Here is a 22,612-nt window from a genome sequence, read left to right on the forward strand (position 1 = left end):
CAGACCCCACAGACCCCACAGACCCCACTCACCCGTGAGCACGTCCCTGCAGCGCACCCCGCAGACCCCACAGACCCCACAGACCCCACAGACCCCACTCACCCGTGAGCACGTCCCTGCAGCGCACCCCGCAGACGCGCTGCCGCCCGCTGCCCGTGTCCGTGGTCTTGAGCAGGTGCCGCACCTCGGCGTAATTGGCGGTGGCAGCGCCGTAGCGGGCGGCGGTCAGGGCGATGGCCAGGTTCATCCGCGCGTCGTTGTGCTGTCCTGCAGGGAAGGACACCCGTCACCGGCAGCCACGGCCGGCGCTGCGGAAGCGTGTCAGAAGGGATCTGTCACAGCTGTCCCTGTCACATCGCATAGCGCTGACGGCCGCTCGCTGCCGGCCTTTGCACGCGCACAGGGCCGCGGCTGCGTGGGCAGCGCCGCGCCCCACGGGCCTCTGCCTGCCCCGCACACGCACCGAGCCCCACACTGAGGGGCTGCACCGCTGCCCCGGACCGGGCGACAGAAAAACCATCTCTCCCTTTTCCTTTGTAATCCTGCGGTAACTTGGTACCTGTATCCAGGATTTGGACAATCCAACTGGTATTAACCAACAAGTCCAATTACTGAGTGAACATGCGACACTCGACATCCAAAACATCCCTTTAGTGCCAAATTTAATGGAGGGGTTTTTTGTATATCCCTTTGAACTTCTCAACATACAACATGAAAGCACCCAAAAAAGAGAAATAAGTGGACAAGAATTAATGAAGGATTCTTAACATGTATCATTAAAGATTTATTACTGAAATTCCCTCGTTAAAGAAAACCAAGAGACAGGTGGAGGGACCGTGAGGGGAAGATGATTAATTACTCTGAAATACTGGCTTCACCTGAGACTTTTCCTATTTATTATTGCACTGAAGTTGGAGGCCTGGATGCTGGCTGGAAAGAATTACTATACATTGAAGGGGCCAGGCTCTGTGTGTCCTGAATAATTAATTTCCAAGCAGGCTAAACTTCCTGAGGTACGGTTCGCTTCCCCACCTGTTTGGACCACTCCTATCACAGATGATACTGATAAAGTGATAAATTTGTAATAGATACTGTAGGTGATTTATGTTGCCAGCATTCCCAACATTTAGTATAAATGGTTTATGTAAAGTTTGGTCCTTCGGATTCTGCCTGCGCAGATCTCCAGCCCCTGCGCAAATCATCTGTTCCCAGCTAAAAGGGCAAAGTTATAAAGATGGGATCAATGGCCTCGCAGGCACCACCTCCCCTCCCCAAACCCCTCATTCCAACCCAGCCCAGGCTGTGCAGTGCAATCCGTCTTCAGCTGTGAGAAAAAAAGTTACACAAAGTGTACAGAAACGGCAGCATGATAAAGCACCGATGAAGAAACAAACAGTAACTCCAATTCCACTCAGCAAACAATGCCCGGAATCAGCTGCAACAACTGAAGAACGGCAAAACAACTGAGCAAGATGTCAGGAAAAGTTGGGGACGCTCCATCACACGAGATGCACGAGAGGGAACAACCATCGGTCAGAGCTGGCAGGCAGAGCATTCAGTAAATGCATGGGCACTGCTGCTGCTGCCGTGGCAGGGAGGGATAAATGACCTTACGAGGTTCACCTCAAACCTTCCCAGTTTCAGGCAGGGTTGAGAGAAGGTACAGCTCGTGTGGAGAGGGAGCACTGGGCGAAAAAGGGACAAAGGACAGCGCCAAGCTGTGGTACAGCAGCTGCTCCCACATAACAGCAGGAATTCCAAAGGAACCCAGTGTTCAAGGAACAACTGGACGGGCACTCAGTGCTCTGGGCTGGTTGATGAGGTGAGAGCACAGCTTAGGCTGGATGCTCTTGGAGGGCTTTTCCAACATAAATGCTTCAGTGATTCTGTAATCCAGGAAACGCTCCTCTAGCCTGAAGCCAAGGGCTCTCATTACTCTGGAGATACCCCCTTTATCCTGGTGCTGGAATTGGGGCCAGCCTGACCCACAGCACCGCAGGACTCAGCTGCCCCAGGCCACGCAGCAGCACCCCCTCAGAGAGCGGCCACCAAAACCCAAACCCTGCCATGCCATCGGCACAAGGGGGATTTGTTCCCTCCTTAGCAGGACCCTGGGGCCAGGGGGGTTCAGACCCCCCCTCAGTCTGCTCCTGCCAGCAGTGCCCCAGGTGGCACTGACACAAACCCCACTCTCCTGTGGCTGCCCTGGTGTGGGGATTCATCACACGGCAGCACGACCCCAAGTCAGCCAATATTAGCTTTGGTCTATGGAACTCTGACTGTTTAAATTTGGCAAGTTTGCCTCTTCCCAGATTTGTCACTTATTTGACCAGAGCAAAAGCAATCCGGAGAAGCCAATCAGCAGAATAAATAATGTGGAAATGGGTAATTTCTATAAAACCAAACTTCCAATTGTTTAGCAAGCCCCAAATCCAAAGGCTGCTCGGCGTTTTGTTGAGCCCCCAATGCTCCTAAAGTCAGAGTGAGCTCAGGACACTCAGCACACTCCAGGATTTGAACCACTGTGTTCAAAACAACATTTTCCTGCTTTCTCTGAACCTCTCATCCATTTTCCCCTCATCGTTATTATGATGCAGGAACCCCCATGCTATTACTCACTCCTCAGCAGTCCAACAGCAACTGAGTGCCCATGGAATGCATTTGCAGGCAGAGGACTGGGAAATAACCAGTTCCTGATTAACTACACTGGTAGAAAAACCCACTGGCTTCAGATTGATGTGACCTACAGTGCGGAGTCCTTGAGTATTTCATGGCATAAACAGCAGAGATCTGGAGAGGTCTGGATTTGAAAGGAGTAAAGACTGACTTCCCACCCTGGGAATTTATCATCTGTGGAGAACAACAGCGCAACAGTTTAGGAGAGATGGGGTCACAGGATAGTGGTTTTATACCCAGGAACAGCTGGGTTTTTCCTTTTTTTTTTTTTTTTTTTTTTTAAGGCCTGCCAACTGGCATGTGTGTGTTCTCCCCTAGATAATTACATTAAAATCCTGCACTTGAACAGAGAATCAGAATATTCTGAACTGGGAGGGGTGCACAGGGACCATCCAGTCCAACCCCTGGCCCTGCACAGACACCGCAACAATCCCACCCTGTCCCTGTGAGTGTTGTCCAAATGCTCCTGGAGCTCTGGCAGCCTGGGGAGCCTGTCCAGTGCCCCACCACCCCTCACCCAAAGGGGAAGCACCTTTTCCTGATATCCAGCCTAAACCCCTCCTGACAGAGCTCCAGCCGTTGGTCCTGTCCCTGGTCACAGAGAGCAGAGGTCAGAGCTGCCCCTTGGGAAGGAGCTCCAGACCACAATGATGATCCTTAACACCCTAGAGAGAAAGGGAAGGATAAAGCAAAGCAAAGGTTTTGCATCTCAACCTTTCTGACCTTGCAATCAAATGCCATTCTCCCCAGACACAGAGATGCCCTGGGCACAAGAGAAAAGCACCTCCAAGCTTAAGCTCCTCCAGCCCAGACATGTAAAGCTCTCTTGACACGAGCACCATTGCGTATTCCCAAGATGCCTGTTCAGTGATTCCACTCCAAGAAACCCGAGGTGTGCGATCAAGGGCAAGGGAACCCCGAGCTTCCAGGGGAGGCCCTGGATTACCCACCAGAGCCAGCTCTGTGTCCTTGTCCTGTACAGTAGCCCCTGGGGCTGCAAGCAAACAAAACAATGATCCCCCCCTTGCTACCAGAGGTGACCCCTCGGTGATACTTTGGGGTCTTCCAAATACTTCAGCCAAAAAGTTATTTTCTAACAACAGTGGCTAAACCAAATTAATTTGGCATCCTTCTCCATAGGTGAGTACGCTCCTGGAGATCTCCTAAATCTCCTAAGTGTAGGCAACACAGGGAAATGGTAACCATGACATTCCTCAAGAACAGGTGTGCACCAACGCCCCACCTGGAGAGGACTCTGCTGCTCCAGGGCTGGGTTTGAGAGCACTCGTCCCTTGCATGATGCCAGTTGTCACCTGCAGCATCCCCACAGAAGGCAGTCACAGCTCAGCACCTCGGGAGAAGCCTCCCAGAGCCAACTGGTGGAACATGCCGAGTTCTCTTTGCAACCCCTTGTGTAGAGCCTCTTCAAAACAGGAGGATGTTCTTTCTAGAGAGGAAAACTGAAAGAATCATCCCTCCCCTTATTTGTTGTCCTCACCTGCTGTAATATGGTGACAATAAAGAACACTTTCATTTTTATTAAGGGCAGTCAACCCAGCTTTTCCCAAAACACTGGCCTAAGTGCTTTCACCAAATTAACACTGAACCCTCTAAAAAAACCCCTCAATCCTAGAAGCCACACTGCTGAGGACATTTAGTGTGCAAAGATAGTTTGAGTAAGTCTATCCCACATCACACTAAGCCCAACAGTGATGCCATTTGGTTTATAATTTCTTCTTTTTGTGTAATTTGGGAAAATTCTATTTTCACTCCTTAGTAGCAAATGCTGTATTTCTTCACATCTGAACAGACAATGTTTCCATTGGCACTCACAGGATCCTCCCCCAGAGTGCACACAGTGTACGTTCAATTTTATTTTTATCAGAGCTGAGCCCCAGCCAGCAGGGGGTGGTAACAAAGCCCACAGACCGGAGAGATTTGTTTGGGACTGATTCAGGAGCGTTGTGTGAAAACCAGAGCGTTAATGAGGCACTCTGGCAGCTCTGGTATGTTCTGTCCTGTGTCACTCTGACAACTACACCTGTTACACCAATTCACAGAATCACAGAGCCCCAGAATGGCGTGGGATGAGAGGGACCTTGAAGCTCACCTGGTGCCAGCCCCTGCCCTGGGCAGGGACACCTTCCACTAGCCCACGTTGTTCCAGTTCCTGATTTCTCCTCTGCAACTCTCTTCAGCTCAGACAAACAGCACCCAGTGACTGCAGTTGTATTTTTTTAAGAAGCTGGAACGCTTTCAATGCTCATGTCAGCCTTTCTGGGCCAAGAACTCCCACCTGGTCAGGGTGTGCCTGCTGCATGACGATGAACCGCGTCACAACGCACGCAGGCGTGGCAGCAACTGCCCCAAACACGCTTCGGCACAGCTGTGACACCCGGGCTTGCAAACTCCCAGCTGTAAGGAACAGCTTGGTCCCTGCAGCAAAGACAGAGCCCTTCTCTCCTTTTCCCCATTCCCAGCTGTCCCTGACTTGGCACAGCCCCTCAGTGCCGCGGAGCTGAAGGCGGCCGTGCAAGGAGCTGGGCACCAATCCTAGAGAACCTTCTCTGGGGGAAAATCCCCCCCCCGAACCACCTGCCAGGCTGCTTTGCAAAGGAAAAACACCTGAAAACAAGTGCCTGAATCAGACAACCAGGCCCTCAGTACAGTCACACATCCAGATCCCTACCTACTGCAGCCACAAAAATAAGGAGCATTTGGGTTTTTTACGTTTCTTCTAAAAAGCTGAGGGAATAAAAGCAAAATAAATACTTGCAAAATAACCTGTATGTTATTCCTTTAATGATACCAGTGAGCTCCCCAAAAACACTGATATTGTAGAAATTATGCTGAAGCACGTGTAATTCTGTACCTACAGGTGTATTCCTTACTGCAGCCTTGCACCAGATAACTGCAGGCACATGACAAAGCAGCACAGGAAACCAAATCCTCTCATGTTCAAAGTTTTCTCATTGTGTGCATACAAACCTTACCCAAATCTCACCAAATTTAAGGCTGGTGAGTGATTACACAGTTATACATGTGCATTAGATATATACAATTACACTTCACTCAGTAACCAAGACTGTCCCTCTCCTGTAATTTTAAAGAAGTACTTAACGGCACAAGCAGTTTCATTACAGGCATTAAGCAGGAACCCAGGAGGTGCTGTGCATATGGAAAGGGTTAGATCCCAGTTAGGCACGATGAATCAGCTGGAGTGACTCAAAATCGTTCCAGACTTCTCTGAGAGAGAACTCAACAAGTTCTCCCCGAACACAAGCAGGGTGAGTTCAGGGGAAATGTCCCCTTTGACTTGTGAGTCACAAGTCAGTACAATGCCCTCAGACCTGAACTCTCTCCAGCTCTCTGAATCACATGAAACTGAAGTGGAATTTGCTGCAAACTCCCAGACTTTCTAGGATACACAGCACTCATGTCCTTGTTCCTGTCCTGCTCCAGGGGGACGAGTTCTGACTTGGCTCCATCAGCTCTATCCCACCCAGCAGCACAGTGACAGCACACCCAGCTGTCCCTGCAGCTCCTGCAGTGCACGGAGAGTCCCAGCTCTGCTGTGCCCTGGGCCACCAGTGCTGCTGAAGTAAGGCCCAAGCAGGTGGGAGGGATGGTGGACAACTAAACATGCACTGGAAATAACCACACACCCCACACTTTAGCTCTTTAACATCTGCCCTAAGGTGTGAGCTTTCATGGAAAGGGAAGCCTCAAGGCTTCTCTCAGGTAAATTGATTCCAACAGGTTCAAACTCAGATTTGACACATTCAGTTTAAATAAACCAGCAGTAGTCATCTTAATTCTGACCTCCTCCATTTAGCACCACCTCAGACCACAGTAATAATAATAATGATGGGGATAAACCTCCCTAGTCTTGGAATCCCAGAATGGTTTGGGTTGAAAGGGAGCTTCAAGCTCATCCCATTCCACCCCCCTGCCAGGGACACCTTCCACTATCCCAGCCAACCTGGTCTTGGACACTTCCAGGGATCCAGGGGCAGCCACAGCTGCTCTGGGCACCCTGTGCCAGGGCCTGCCCACCCTCACAGGGAAGGATTTCTCCCTGATCTCCCATCTACCCCTGCCCTGTGTCAGTTTAAAACCAATGGCCCTGTTCTACTATGATTTGTTCCAAATTCTGTAGTTATAAACAAAGCAGAATCACAAGCAAGAGGCAGAAAACCCATAAAATATTTTTACAGAAGAAATCCCAATATCCTGCAAATGTCTATCTGATCAAGTCTGCTGCCAAGTTACAGCACAGGAGCTAAAACTCCTACTGAAACTAAGATCCCAGAAAGCAAAAATAAGCCACAATATCCACCACATCCAGTGACAGACAAAATTTGGAATTCTGGCTCTGTGTGACTGCTTTATAATTACGTTGTTTCCCACTTCTTTTGTATCAGCCTTCAACTTGTCACTACACTGCGACTGGCGTGTCAGTGGCAGGAAAAGCACCGTGTTAAAATGAAACTAAACATTGTCACTGTCAGTTTATGGAAACGGCGCTAAAATGTCACCGTGCACAGCCGTCACGGCGGGGCTGCTGCGGCCGTGCCACCGCGCCAGGCAGGGCCGTGCCCGTGGCACCACAGCTTCCTGCGGCCCCAGCGGCCTCCAGGGGGAAAAACCCCACGGGGTCAGCTCCCACCGGGGCCAACTGTGCTGGTTTTTAACTCTAAACAAAGCAGTGATGGGTTTATCAGCCACTGTGAGCTGTGCTTGGCCAGCTGCTGCCGTGCCATCCAGGAGAGCCCTGCCTGGGAACGATGGAGTGCCTGGAGGGACAGAGTGCCATGCCAGAGTGGAGAGAGGCAGCACTGCTCCCACAGATCACAGAACCCACAGGATCAAGGTTGGAAGAGACCTTCAGATCACCCAGTCCACCTGCCAACCCAGCACCACCATAACCTCCCCATAACCATGTCCCAAGTGCCACATCCAGATGCCTCTTGAACACTTCCAGGGATGGGGACTCCACCACGTCCAGAGACAACTTATTCCAATGCCTGACCTCTCTTTCAGTGAAAAGTTTTTTCTAATACCTACTCTGGCCCTCCCCTGCACATCTTGAGGCTGTTTCCTCTCCTCCTGTCCTTGTTTCCTGGGAGCAGTGCACCTGTTACCCAGTGAGCCACTGCAGCTCCCATGGAACACACCCCTGGATCACAGCAGAGCTCCATCCTTTCCCCTGAAAGCCACAGCACACCGGGACCACTCAGATGTTTGTGCCACAATGAACAAATAATGTCATTTTGTTCAGGAATAATCTTAAATCTTTTTGGTAACACAATCTGAAGAATTATTCCCCATTCACTTCTTAAGGGACACAAACCCCATCCTTTGCTTATACAAGCATTAAAAAAAAGAAAAGAGAGAGGCCCCGAATTCACTGGAATATTCATCATTTCCAACCTTAAACCCAGAGCGTACAAACAGACGAATCTGGCAAGTCAGAAAGCAAAGCCAATTTAATCTGTGGCTCCCCTGAGGTAAATGTAGTTCACAGTCCTGCCCCCACCCCAACCTCAGCCATAATCCCTGCTTCCTGGAGGTAAGAAAGCACTGGAGTGAGGAAAATTCTGCAGCAGGATATAATGATCCAAAATGACAGGGACAATAATGACAATGAATTTCATGTCTCCCAGTCATGAGCTGGGGATGCTTGACTGGGCTGACTCACACGATTAAATTGTTACAGGTACAGCAGAGATGCAGTTATCATCCGCGTGCTTTTGGGAAGGGCGCCTGCGGCAGCGCGCGGATGCGCGGCCCTTCTGTCGGGAGCAAAGGGCTGCTCCTGCAGCGACGTGGCTGAGCCCGCACCTCTGACAGAGGCAAAACTGGGTTAAAGATGCAGCTGGTTCAGGCCATTGATTTTATCCCTTCTGAAAATGATAAAAGCGCTCTGACGGGCAAGGCACGGCGGGACTGGAGCGAGCGGAGCCGCACGGCCTGTGCCGGGGACCTGGGCAGCCCCGGCTGCTGCGGATCCCCACGCTGCTCGTGCCAGCACCAGCAGGAGACTGCTCCACTGCTGGGGGCTCAGCCCCGGGCTCACTGTGCCTGCATCCCACCGGCATCGCCCTTTCCAGTCCCCGCTTCCTGGGCAGCTCTGTTACGCAGAACACAGGACACAACGCACGGGAACAGCACGGGTAGGGAGCACACAGAGCGTGTCCCAGCCATACCCATGGTGAGCGTGCCTGCAAGGCTTCTCTCACCCCCCAGCCTCAGGCTGGAAACACCGAGGAATATGAGAAGCTGTGTATTTAAAATCACCTATGGAAAGTCTTTCCAGTGACAAACCATCAGAGTTTTTATACCCAGGGAAGGAAAAACAGCCACAGAGCTGTCTGTAATACCCCTATTACAGCTCAACATCTCCAAATATCCATTTGTCAAACATGAATTATAAAGCCATAACATTTCATAATTCAGGACACACTCAAATCCTAGGAAAAATAGCTACAAGAGCCCAAATAAAAAAAAGCATTTATTCTGTTTTTGACAGCTTAATGAATGCCCTACTCTTTTGCATTGATTTTTGTGTGTGTGTCTGTGTGTGCACGTGTGCCTGGGAAGGATTTCTCAGGGGGTTTGCTGTAAACAGGGAAAGCGAAATCCTCTGCCAAGGCTTTTTCTACTTTTAAATAACCTCCACATTAAAATATTTCAGCAGAGTATGTATGCAAAACTACTGAGAATGCAAAAAGCAAAAAACCAACTACTTCCATTGCAATAAACATACTGGAGATTTGTAGAACAAGACATTAAACAATCCAATACCTTGATGGGGCAGGAGAGTCCCAGACACAGCATATGTTAATTCCTTCTTTCAGGAAATAACAGCAATTCAGACAGCATGGTCAGCAGAGCTTTAAAATCTTAAATTCAGGACTGATTCCAGAACACAGATTTTCCTTACACATCTAAGGGCTCATCTTGCAAGGCAAAATATGTTAAAAAAGCCTGCAAGCACCTAGAGACAGAAAAATAATGTATCTTAAAGAGAACCGTGCCACTTGGAATTGCTGAACACTTTACATTGACACACTCTGGCCAGCTGAATCCCTGCTTTAATGGTTTTCCTAGTTCTTATCATAATGAACTCTATATAATTTAAATGGAGATTAATTCTTCCATTTAAAGTGCTTTAGAACAATTCTGCCTGAGATCCTGAGCTCAGCCCAGCCTCTCCCTGTGCCTCCTCTCCAGTTCTCCCCGAGCCCCTAAGTGGATCTGACAGATCCCTGCTCAGATAGCAGCCGCCTTCTCCCCCCAAAATGTTGCCTTTTTGCTATTCAGGAGTATCCTAATACCAACAAATGCTAAATGCAGTCTGACATGTCCCCCTAAGAAACAAACTTGTAAGTTGTGGCTTCAAAGCAAACCTTGAATAAATAGGACACGTTGTGTACACCCCGGCTAACATCCAACATATGCTTTGGCTTCCCGATGCTCAGGCAGAGCAAGAATAGCCTCTGGACAAGGCTGTGATTTGCTCTTGCTGGTACTTCCAACATTTATAATGTACCATTTTTTTGTGCCTGTATAAACAATTTAAAGAATGTAATGAAGACGACCCCGGCGCCGGTTGGGAACACAACGTCCTCATGAATTATGGATGGCTGGACGCGCCACCGGCAGCGCTCACGGCCCGCACAAAGAGCGGCCCCGGGCTGCCCTGCAAAGGGGCACGGCCACCACCGGGGCACCGCTGGGCACGGCTTTAGCACACTAAGAATTAACTTAGACGTGGAACGGTTTTACCTCTTCCCTTTGGTGGCGGGAATGGACATCTGTGATCGTTAACAGCTCTGTTGTCAACAATTACAGGGACAAGGAATAAAGGAAAGCAAGGAAACGGGATAAACCTGCATTTAACTGCACTTACAGTTAAAACACTCCATCCTTAAAAGGCCAGTTTATTGATTCGTTCTTTAGGGGAGAGAGAAGGGATGCACAGAGAAGGGAAGGATATCACCTACCTTAAGATTTGTATTTTTCTTTGCCATTTTTTAATACTCTATTTTATGACTAATCCTTCTGAAAGGACTAAAATGAGTTTAATTCCATCTTATGACCCCCTCCTCTACTTTCAGTTCCATTTCCTTTCCCTTTGTGCTCCATTCCTCTGGATTTAGGGTGTGACAGTACATCATTAAAATTAAAGTATAATGATTTACAAGACCTGAAGGGAGCTTGCTGAAATGTTATGACTTAAACCCCATTTCCTGTGGCCAGAACACGGGTTAATTGTTCAGGACAAAACAGTTCATGTGCTACAGCCCCACGGGAGCCCACCTGCCCCACGGGCCACCCCACAGAGGAGGCACCTCAGACAACACTGAGCTGAAACACGGCCTGTTACGAACTGATTTAACACTGGAGTTGGACAGTCTTTATTCTGCACTAGGTGCAGCCTCAAAACACTCAGATGTGTATTATCAACTCACAAATTCCATCCTTGAGTCCCTCAAACCCACTTCATTCTTCAGGGAAACTGAGGTACGGTGGAGCTTGGAGAGCTTTTTTAATTTTAATTCCAAACACCATTTCTCTACATTCTGCCTAAAAATGAGGATAACTAAGCTGTATCTTATAAAGAAAGCAAAATAAGGCAAGACATAGATTTTTTTTTCCCTTTTTTTTCCTATTTTACTCTTCCTTTCCAATATTCCGTGTGTGTTTGTTTCCCTCTGTTGGGATGGCACCAAAACATCCAGAGACATCTCTCAGACACTCAGAGCCCTGCCTGTGTTTGCCATCAAAGCCCACGTGGCCTCTTGGTGCTGAATCTTTAGATTTACAACACTATTTAAAATAATTATTCATGTAAGAAACATGAAGACCAATTTTCAGGCTATCCTGAAAGGTGTATCTTCGGAATGCTGGAGTAGTAAATAGCCACGATACAGCCAAATTATTTATTTAATCAGAAAAAACTTCACTAGATTATAAATAGATTTCAAGCTATAGTGCTCTTATGAGAAGTGTAATTACATTTAAGAGAACCACTTCGTTCTTCTGGCAGGCTCCTGGGATCCCTTAAAACAAGCCAAGGAATAGCTCAGGATATGGAAAAAATAAATCTGAATTCCTTCTCTGTATGCTGTCTACAGCAGGTCCTGGTACTGGGTACAAAAACCACCACATAATCCCAACACAAATTTTCCTAAATAACCTCTTTTTTCCTCCAGATCTTAAAAATAAGATAAGATGAAGCCTCCATCAGTAGTAAAATCAAGTAAAAACCAAGTGAATCCTTTAAATCCCATCCTAGTCCCAAACAAGAACCTGCATATACATATTCCAACACATATATATGAATTTTTAATTGTTTTTTCACGCTGCTGGGCTCTGAGACACCTGCAATTACCAACACAAGCTTTAGCCATAAGCCCCATAAACCCCATTGAAGCCCAGTGTGTTTCCAGAGTCCTTCCCAGTCCAGAACCCCTTTGATGAGCTGATGAATTGTGTAAATGCAGTTCCACAGAGGGAAAAGAATTCCCTTTATAATCCACCTTGTGTGAAGACCTTTCTGCTGCCAAAAGGTCAGAAACCACATCTCCACCAGAACGCTTTCACACAGCTCTGCACCCACTAGCCAAGAAAACCACTGTATTTGCTCCTACATCCAGTAAGTTGCTGTCATGAAAATGTTATTTATCTCCCAAATCAATGCTTAAGAGGGAAGTTGAATCCTACAAGCTATTCTTTCCTGTAGAGACCCCCAGTGTACAATCTCCAGCCTCACACTTGTGTTTTTGATGCCTTTTCCCAGTCTTAAAATCAAGAGTCAGACATGGTTAGAAGGGAAAAAGGGATTTTACCTTGGTATTTATTTTAAGGATCCTTAGGTGCACACGTCCAGGTCATATGCACCAAAATGCACCCTGCCCAGTCTATCCCCAAAGATCTGGTATCACATCAGAGGTGTTACTAATTAGCATATCTATCAAAGAATCCCCAGTGAGAGGCTCAAGTGAGCCCCCCTCTCCAAGGAACCTTCCCTGGACGATTCTATCTCAGTTTACAGAATGTGTTCTGGAGAGGACCTTGGGCTCTGGGGCACCCTGATCCCCGGCTACGAAGCTTCTAAAATGTTGAGTCTCTTAGCTTGACAAACAAGTCCAAGAATGTAGGCAAAAAGCAGTAAGAATACAGAAGCTGTAAAAAGGTGTAACAGGGGTATAAAAGAAAAGGCAAGAAATCTTCATGGCATCATTTTAACCCCAAACCCAAACCACGTGGACACAGAACAGGCAGAGAGACAACGCACCATCGTAGTAGACAATGGCTCCGACCAGCTTGTCCTTGCGCAGCATGGGGAACAGCTCCAGGGCCCGGGACTTGGTGAGGACATAGCTGCTCTTCAGGCACTGGCTGCCTGCCACCAGGTCATACAGCTTTATCCCAACCCAGTAGTACGGCAGCTGCCACCACCTGAGGGGAAAGAAGTACCATGGAGGGGAAAAAAAAATACAAATGAAGCATTCAGAAGTGCATGCACGTGCTGTTATTGTAATACAGAACACAGTGAGGAACACAGAATGTTCTTACAGCAGTTTTACCTTGGACAGCACGCAAGCTCATGGTAACAAGACAATGTAAATACTCCAGACTTAGGTGTTGTTTGCTACTGTTTTCAGCTGAGCTACTCCCTGCAGTGAGTCAAGCAGATTCAAGGCTTTATTTGCTCTAGAATCAGGATCTAAACAGGGCTTTTGTGCCTCTGTGTGAGCTACTGAAGCTGTGTGTGCAAGCTGAGAACACTCTCCCAAGGCACGGTCTAAGGCCTCCTGCACAAACAGGACCATGATAAACGCAGGCAACCACTGACCTACACAAGCTCCAGCCCTCACAAGCCCCTCCCACTAAGACAGGAATAATAAAGACAGGAATGGTCTCAATAAAATTAAGTTCCTTCTGCAAAACCTCCCTGCTCTAAGCAGCTTGTTCCAGTGAGTAACTGCTCTTACAGACTGAAAACCTAACGCAAAGCACTGAGTGTCTTCCTCAGAGGAGGAGGAACATGTTCTGCCCATACCCACAGCTGCCCTGTGCTCGTATGGACAGAACAGCACCTTGCTGGGAACACTGGGAGGGCGTGTGTTGAGGACAAGGGTGCACTGAAAGAATAGCAAATACATCCTGGGAATGAGAGCTCTCTCCAATTTGGGTGCTGGGAGGGCATTGAAGAGCTGTGCCCCCCAAAGCAGCAACTGCTGGCTGAGGCACAAGAGAACTTTGTGCTTCTGCAGCCCAGCAGCTTCCCCCCACTGCCAGAGGACAGAGCCTGGGACAGCTTTAAGGAATCTCTCCCAGGCCAGGACTTGCTTGTGAGAAGCCAAGTGAAAGGAGAGAAAGCACAGAAGAGCTTACTTGTAGATGGGGAGCATGATGGGCAGTGGGGCCGAGAGGTGGGGCGCGCTCTGCAGCAGGTGTGCACGCTCCTCCAGAGCCTCCTTCACCATCCTGTACTGCAGAACACCAGCCATGGTCAGTCCCACACCATCCACCCTCCTCCAGAGCCTCCCTCACCCTCCTGTACTGCAGAACACCAGCCATGGTCAGTCCCACACCACCCGCCCTTGGTGCCAGTGGAAATGCTCAACAAGAGACTTTATTCAAGTATCAACACCTCACACCATTGATACTGGGCTTTCAAAAACACACTGTGATCTGCTGAAAAACTCAGAGGTTAAGAAAAAGGATCCCCAATAAAATTAAGTTTCAGTAGTTTCATCTTGGTGCCGTGGCAGCTCAATTGTGTAATTTTTCATTTGAACATAAAGCACAACAAGCACGTTGCCCTAACGAGGGGCAGGAGGCACTTCAGGAGGGCTAGGACTCATCCCACAGCACAGCTTCCATGCCAATTCCCACAGTTCAATCCCACCCTAACTCCAAGCTGCAAATGCAGAAGGGTTCTTCTCCAAACCAATCAATGTTCATCAATGTGGAGTTGTTCTTTGCCAAAAAAGGTGGGTTTCTATAGGTGGATAACTGCAGGGCTTGGATATTTCCCCCTGAAAAGTCACCTTTTCTGCAGCAGCATTACAACCACTGAAACATACTTTGAGAGGTTCCAATGGGAGGACAATGTGATTCCTCAAAACAGGGATCTCAGGCTTCCACCCACACAAGAACACACAAAAGCATTTATACACTATCACTCATTTACCGTATTTTCTTGCTCCATGCCAAAATAAATCACTCATTTACCATCTTCTTTTCCCTATTCCAAAATAAGTCGCTCATTTACAATATTTTTCCCCCATTCCAAATTAAATCACTCATTTACGATCTTTTCTCTCCCCATTCCAGAGCAGGACAGCCACTCACTCCCCCCAGTTCATGACCTTACCCATCTCATTTTATTTTATTTTAAGCTCTTTTTATTCTCAGATCAGCCCTGTCTCTGCCTGCCTTTCCCAAAACCCACAGCCTACTTGGCATGGCACTGGCACTGCCCACCAAAGCACTGCCTTCCCGAGCCTGCAGAGCTCCCCCAGAGAAGACACTTCCCATGCACAGTGGCTGTGCAATACAACACTGAAAAGCTCAAAAGGAGACTCAGGTCTAACTGGGACAGTGAAGTGTCTACCAGCAATTTTTGCTTAACAACCAGCACAAACAATTACCTGCTCGAAATCCAACTTCATGATGGCCTTCTGGAGGTACCTCACTCCACCATGGATCAATTTAGTGCTCCTGCTGCTGGTCCCCGATGAGAAATCATCTCTTTCTAGAAGGGCTGTTTTTAGTCCTGTGTTACCAGAAAACCAAATTAACTTCTTAAATTACACAATTTGTATGTAATTCATTAAAGACACTTCTCTAGGGTAGAGACAATCACAAGAAAAATTACTCTGTACATGGATAAATTTGTATTCAAAGTGTAGCACACTGTCTATATTGTAATGAAAAATTTTAGCCTTCTTCCTGAGGGAAAAGCCAAAGCAGAACTTAAACAGAAGCACATTAAAAGCTGGATATTTCACAATGGAAAGGCATTACGGCACATTACGGGGGCCACGCTCCCGCAAGCAAATGAGAGCTTGGATGCATGGCAGGAACAGAGGGGTTTCATGGACACTTTTAACCCTTTGCAGCAGAGAGCTCTAAACCTCTTGCACTAACAATTTAAGTGGCATTCCAGAGAGGGAGACAACTGGCAGCTCTGCTTACTTGGAGTTTGCTTCAGAGGTGCCCAAAACCAGGGGAGAGCCAGAGAGCGTGGGGCACACTTGGAATTCTGACACACACAGGAAATAGTCTGATCAGCCTTAACCACTGAATCCCTTGGGTGGAAAAGACCCCCCAGGATCACTGAGTCCAACCACGCTCCAGCCCTTCAGTGTCCTTCTTGTCATGAGGGACCCAGAACTGGACACAGCACTCGAGGGGCCTCAGCAGTGCCAGCACAGAGATTTTAACATCTCTTGGTCTCCCAAAACTTTTATGTCCTCAAAAAAACCTAATTATTACTGGTAACTTACAAAGATCAGAGCAATTTATTTTTGTCGAATGTGACTGAAGATTAATGGACACAATCAGAAATAATTTGGTGAAGATTTATCAAACACACGAAAAGCAAAATTTGTTGTTAAGCGAAGCAAACACGATAAAAGAGCAAGTTCCATGAATGAACAGCATTGAGACACAACTCATTAACCAAATGCCCGTGAATATTTCACACCTCAGAAACCTACTGATATAACCAGTATCTCCAAGAAAAGGATAAACAGAGATAAACTGTGATAATTTCTGCCTGCTTTACAACTGCACTTTCTGCCAAAGCCCAGCAGAGGCAGAAGTGAAGAGATCCCAAGTTGTTCTTTGTCCCATGTTATTAAATATAACAACCAGGCTGGAGTTTGGACTCATCTCCCTATGGTCAGACCCTACTGCTCGATCCATGTCATATTACCACACCTCCTGGACAGGTGTTTTCCAGCTCCAACTGCAAAACACTCCTGGGGTCAGTTTTGCCTCTGTTTCTGAGGCACGTGTCCAGGTTAAAGAACCTGAGAACTTCAGGGCTCTCTACTCTGGCCAATCCCCCAAAGGGGGGCAACGGGAGCACGGACCTGCTGAGTGACCTTCTTCAGGGTCCTTTTGCCTTCTGAGAGCAGAGGTTTCCTAATCAGGACAACCCCTCCTCTACCTTCGAGTACTTCTGAAAAGCCAGCCTGAGAAGTTTCTTACAAGCCAGGTGACCCAAGAGGGAGCCTGCAACTGAACCTCCAGGCCTTTACCTCTGGTGGCCGCATCCAGAGCGCAGCCACAGCCCGTGGCTCCCCCACCGATGACAAGGACATCGAATTCACCGCTGGTTTGCAGGGCCAGAATCTGCTGCTCTCTTGTGGGGAGATGGTCCTTCCTTACTGGAGCACCTTCTGCAGCTTGAACCTGCACCAAGGCACCCTGCAAAGGTTGAACGCAGCCCGTGAGGCCCTGGCTTTGTTTTGCATACACACACATATGGGGGACAGACACCCCCCAAAACACAGCCTTTTCTAGAACCAGAAAGGTAAACTCACATATTCCCAGCCATATTTAATAATAATATTGTATTAAACACTGAGGAGCAAACAGTACTAAAACCATGAAGTGTTACTACACGCTTACTTCACGTTGCCCACCTCAATGTAACGCTGCACTCAAGTGCTACTACCTGTATTAATTACTCCTAGGAACACTCAAATGTTACAGGATGCTGTTGTTACTTTAATAAACATTATAAAGGAAGCATTTTAATAAACAGCCACAGTTGGGCTCTTGATTCTCTACCAAAAAACCCACCACAGCAAAGGACGCAGAGCTGAGTGTACATTTTACATCTCATACAGTGGCATGAACCCAAGCTCAGGTTTGATGAGGTTCAGGAGTGATGTGATTGTCAAATGTAGGGCACTGAAACACCAAGGAAACACTAATTTCACATCCTTTTTGAGACACTTCTAAGCAATGCAGTTTATTTATTATAACGTCCTACAGCACGTTAAAATACAACTTGAAAGTGACAAAGCCTAATGATGTGGCAGTTTCCAGGCAAGTTCACACTTTCCTGGAACAGCCCTGGGAATCTCTTTGGGCTGATATTCCCAGTGCTGCTGTCTGTGCAGTGACTGTGGAGAGAAGGGCTGATGCTCAGTCACCTACCAGGGACCATGGTTTAAGTGTGAAGGGTTTGAGCAGTCTCTGAAGGCTCTCTGCTGTTAACATCAACTTAAGATGAATTCTAAACATTTCCAGACTTTCTTGAAAATTATAAACACTTTGAACACCAGAAAAACCTGTTTAACCCTAATTTAGGACCTAATTTAAGGTCTGAGCATGGCCCAGTCTCCAGGCCAAATGGCAGACTTAACTATGCAGAATAGCTTCTGTCCAGATCTCCCAGACAGGAAAGAGCAAACTAATAAAAATTCAAGTGACAAACCACAGAAACTCCTTTCCAGCCAAGCACAAAAAGCCTCAGTTCAGATTATATGGTGCATGCAGCCTAAATATTTTTGTTCAGAATTATTTGCTCATTCCTCAGCAGTATCATGATTTAAATGCATCAGTTCTGGGTCCCTCTCACTACTGTAGAGCTGAAAATGAAATCTAGTAACTAGCAGCCATGACTCAAGGAAGTGCACATTCCAAAGGTAACCACTGACCAGGTCCACTCTGCAATCAGGGATGATATTGACTCTAATGCAAGCAGCTCGTGAAAACCACTTAGGACAGCAGCAACACTCTCTGCATGTGTGGTACAATTCAACCCATGGGGAAAGTCGGGCTGGAGACAGAGTCCTTCACTTCACAGTGAGGATCTAACGAGCCCAGAGGAGACCCCAGAGCTGCTCCAGGGCTGGAGCCCCTCTGCTCTGGAGCCAGGCTGGGAGAGCTGGGAATGTTCCCCTGGAGAAGGGAAGGACACAGGGAGAGCTCCGAGCCCCTTGCAGGGCCTGAAGGGGCCCCAGGAGAGCAGGAGAGGGACTGGGGACAAGAAAGAAAAATTAAGATTTGGAACAAATCCTAGCATGACCACTGGTTTTCCCAAGTGTGGTGATCCCTGTGGGATCAGCTCTATCTCCCCAGCCCATGTGGGGCACCCAGGAGCTGCACTGAGCACTCGCCCAACTGTGCCCAGCTCAGCCCCGGCTGCAAACGCTGCAACAAAGGTCTGCTCATTACCTGGTGTTTACAGGCAGAGCAGCCCTCAAACAGAGCCCACAGCTCCCGAGGCACACACAGAGCTGGGAAGCAGAGAGGTGAATCCTGATGAGCCTCGTGTTTACACATTAACTTGTGGCTGCTGGCAAAGATCACGGGAGGAGGGACAAAGTTTGGGGACTTCAAAGAAATTCCATGTTATTCTTCTGGCCATGGAATTCTGTCCATTCCCACATCCTCCTGCCTCTTGCCCTGCTCTCTCGCTGGCCCTCTCACCTCTACCACTAAAGCTATAAAGCTTTTATATCCCTGAAGTATAATAGAAACGTGTCACAGAATCCCAGAATGGTCTGGGTTGGAAAGGACCTTAAAGGCCACCTCATTCCACCCCCTGCCATGGGCAAGGACACCTTCCACTATCCCAGGGTGCTCCAAGCCACACCACACCTGGCCTGGGACACTGCCAGGGATGGGGCAGCCACAACCTCTGTAAAGAATGGAACACTGATGCAGTTCCAGAACACGTTTTTCCAGGGAGTGATGGACCCAAGAAGGGAGACAGTGAGAGGATCCAGCTGTTTCTGTCCCCACTTGCTCCACGGTGGCTGTGACACATTGCTCTGCCAGTGCTCCAACCATGGCTCCCAGCTCTCCCTCCCAGAAGGGGATGGGAATGCAGCACATCCGAGACTTTCCCTGGAACACCCAGCACTGACAGGGCTGCAGCAGCTGGGGCTGCAGGGCCAGGGTCAGCAGCTCCTGCCTCCCCTCGTGGAGCTGCTGCTTCAGCACTGCAGGGTCATCCCAGCCACAGCAGCTGCTGCCAGCTTCCCAAAGCACCACCCTGCCGCTCCCAGACAGCAGTCACAAGGAAATTGGGAACACTAAAAACACCCGTGGCTCTGTCTTGCACGTGTTTTGGGTGATCAAGCTCAGCCACACGTGCTCAGCTTCCATGAGCTCTAGAGAAGGAAAATCCCCACCTCCCAATTCACTTTGCACTGCACTTCCAGACAATTTTCATAGCATACTACTTAACTTCAGGAGAATAACAGAACACCAGAAAAGCCAGATTTGGAGTTCATGAAATACTGGCATCAGGTGGGTTTGACTCCATGTTTTGGTTTGTTCTTAAACCCATTATCTACAACAAATGGCTCCTAGCAGAGCCCAGAGCAGAGTCCCCAGCATCCAGCCCCTGGTATAGCCAGAGTGTGGAGATTAGCCCTGGAATATAAGCAGAGTGATTAGTACCAGGAATTGATATAGATATGATGCATCTTGCTGTCAATTAAATGGGGGAGTGAAGAAAAGCTGCACACAGGGATTCCATCTGCAGTAACGTGATTAGTTTGGCAGTGAACAAGTGTGTTTACTGAAATAAGCAATTGCTGTTTATATCTACAATTTCTCAGGCAAGAGTTCCCTGAATGGTTTTGATTACGCTCTTAGTGAGAGGAATTTAGTTTGGCAGTTCGAATTTAATCATCAAGTTATAAAGCGATCTAGTAATCCATAAGCCAGTGCTCTCGTTAATTTGCTACTGTAAATCTCCAGGTAGGTTTGCAGAGTCAAATTCATCATCCTTATTCATTTAACAAAAAAATACAGTAATTAAAACTCCCCAAAGCAGACCCTGCATTATCATATTATCACACTGTTGGATCCACCTTGCTGAGCCATTTCTACTGACCAACAACGCACTTACACCAGGAAGAGCAGGATTGGGAAAGGACAGCAGAATCTTCAACTCCAAACCAAAGCATGGCTTTTCCCCTTAGTGATCACGAGGGCAGAGGGGGAAGAAAAGCCAGCAGTGGCCTCCAGTTCAACCTGGCATATCCAAACATAACACCCCATCTCACACCTGGCACCAGCCTGCTTAGATTGATGCATTAAAGAAAGGCCCAAAAAACCAGAATGCAGCAATTCAGTCAGGAAGCAGGAGGATCTGGTATCTCCAATTTTCTGTCCCCATTAGCACAGGAAGTGCTGGTGAAATGGACAGCAAAGGCTCACTGCCCCACCTGGGCCATGCAGGTGTCTGGGTGTTCGAGGCCACATCACAGAATGCCAGACTGGTTTGGGTTGGAAGGGACCTTAAAGATCATCCTCTTCCACCCCCTGTCATGTTCCACACCTTCCACTTCCCAGGCTGCTCCAAGCCCTGCCAGCCTGGCCTGGGACACTTCCAGGGATAGGGCAGGGGTGGAATGATATGAGCTTTAAGGGTCCTTCCAATCCATACTGTTCTGCAATTCAATGATTCAATCTCAGTTGCATAAATGTGACTCAAAATGTGTGTGAACAGAAAAATTAGTTGGGATAAAAGAACAAGTGGTTCTGTCATTCTGACACCATGACCACGCTCTGTAAAATCCTGGGGTTTGATCTGTCTCTGGAAGTTCATAGTGGCCATCCATCCCCAGAAAAATGGGAACTCCCTAAATTCTGGAATACTGCAGACAATATGCAACAAGTGAGCTCTCCAGGTGACTCTTCCCTTCCAGCTCCTCTTATTTAACAGTCCTAAAAGTTGCAGCTGCCATTTTTGACAGTAATGAAGCCAGGCTGTGAAACCCTGGGATAAAGACTCTGGAGAGAGCATTATCAGCTTGGAGCAAGGCAGACAGCCCGATGGGGAGCTCACTTGAAATGCTGGGGTTTATTTTCTGCAACAGTATCTGAAACCATAAGAATCCTGGCTTACCCACTTCCCAGCTTGGCTCCCCAGAAATGACTCATCTCATTCCCAGCTGCTCCTCCTCCTCCTCCCCACAGAAACGGCCAGAAAAGGGATTTAAAAGCCGTTGTGGATGTGGCACTTGGGGACATGGATCATGGTGGCCTTAGTGTGGGGGAATGGTTGGACTTGGAGTCTTGGAGGAATTTTCCAACCCAAACAAGTCCCTGGTGCAATGATCGAGAAGGGAGTTCAAGAGCACAGCCACTCCAACCCTGCTGGGAGGAGCAGATATGCCAGGGAAATCTGTTTTCTCCAGCAGCAGGATCCAACACGCAAACTGAGGCTGGGATGGATGTGCTGCACCTCTTTCTCTATCCAACATCGCCCTTGGCTGCTGGGGGAACTGCCTCTGTCCATGCACCCTCACCTGGAGCACGGCCTGGAGTGAGCCCGGCTCACCGGGGCTGGGCTGTGCCCACCAGAGGCAACAGGAGCCTGCCCAACGACCTCCTTGGCACAGATCCTGTCCCCAGCCTTAGGAACCCAACAGGAGCTGGCACCAGGACTGTTTTGAAGCTGAGATTTTCAGAGGTAGCACTGGTGGTTTCACTTCCAGCTTCTAAGCTTGAAAATACTGTCCAGACAGTGCTTTTACTTCAATCAGGTCCCTCCATTCCTCCTACAACTAAGTAAAGCCCACAGTGGCACCCAAAGGTCATTTTTTAAAACTATTTGTACAAGCCTGACATATGCTCTGACAGATTTTAAGTTTCCTATTTTATCAGAAATCATAATTAATACTTACGTGTTTGTTTCTATACTGAGAAAATTGAGAGAGGCCAAAAACTGTTGCTATGGCACCTCCTCCAATGAGAGCAGTTCCTTTCACTGCCTTCTGAAATGCCATTTTTTACTGGAAGAAAAGGAGATAAAAATTAATTGGCAGTTTTACCATGTCAGGATCTGGTACACACAGAATAGACCATTTGAATAAACTAATGACAATGTTGTGACAAGTTGAAATTTAGGGTAGCAATGTCTTAATTAGAGACT

The 22,612-nt window shown here is 48.0% G+C and overlaps 1 protein-coding gene across 3 annotated transcripts in view; it reads right to left on the bottom strand.

Annotated features, from left to right (window-relative positions):
• Positions 1-22,612, bottom strand: part of GPD2 (glycerol-3-phosphate dehydrogenase 2) — a 59,167-nt gene that overhangs the window by 25,585 nt on the left and 10,970 nt on the right. For all 3 annotated transcript variants that reach the window (XM_042040854.1, XM_042040851.1, XM_042040852.1), the window contains exons 2-7: positions 22,365-22,472; positions 16,965-17,133; positions 15,348-15,472; positions 14,086-14,183; positions 12,983-13,146; positions 103-267 (exon numbers count right to left, since the gene is read on the bottom strand). In XM_042040854.1, the coding sequence (XP_041896788.1) occupies positions 103-267; positions 12,983-13,146; positions 14,086-14,183; positions 15,348-15,472; positions 16,965-17,133; positions 22,365-22,466 (823 nt within the window). In that variant the 5' untranslated portion in view covers positions 22,467-22,472. The remainder of the gene's footprint in view (positions 1-102; positions 268-12,982; positions 13,147-14,085; positions 14,184-15,347; positions 15,473-16,964; positions 17,134-22,364; positions 22,473-22,612) is intronic.

This window comes from Corvus kubaryi, unplaced genomic scaffold (genome assembly GCF_017639235.1).
Source record: "Corvus kubaryi isolate FWS band 111438036 unplaced genomic scaffold, C.kubaryi_AGA036_p1.0 37396, whole genome shotgun sequence".
Lineage (NCBI taxonomy): Eukaryota > Metazoa > Chordata > Aves > Passeriformes > Corvidae > Corvus > Corvus kubaryi.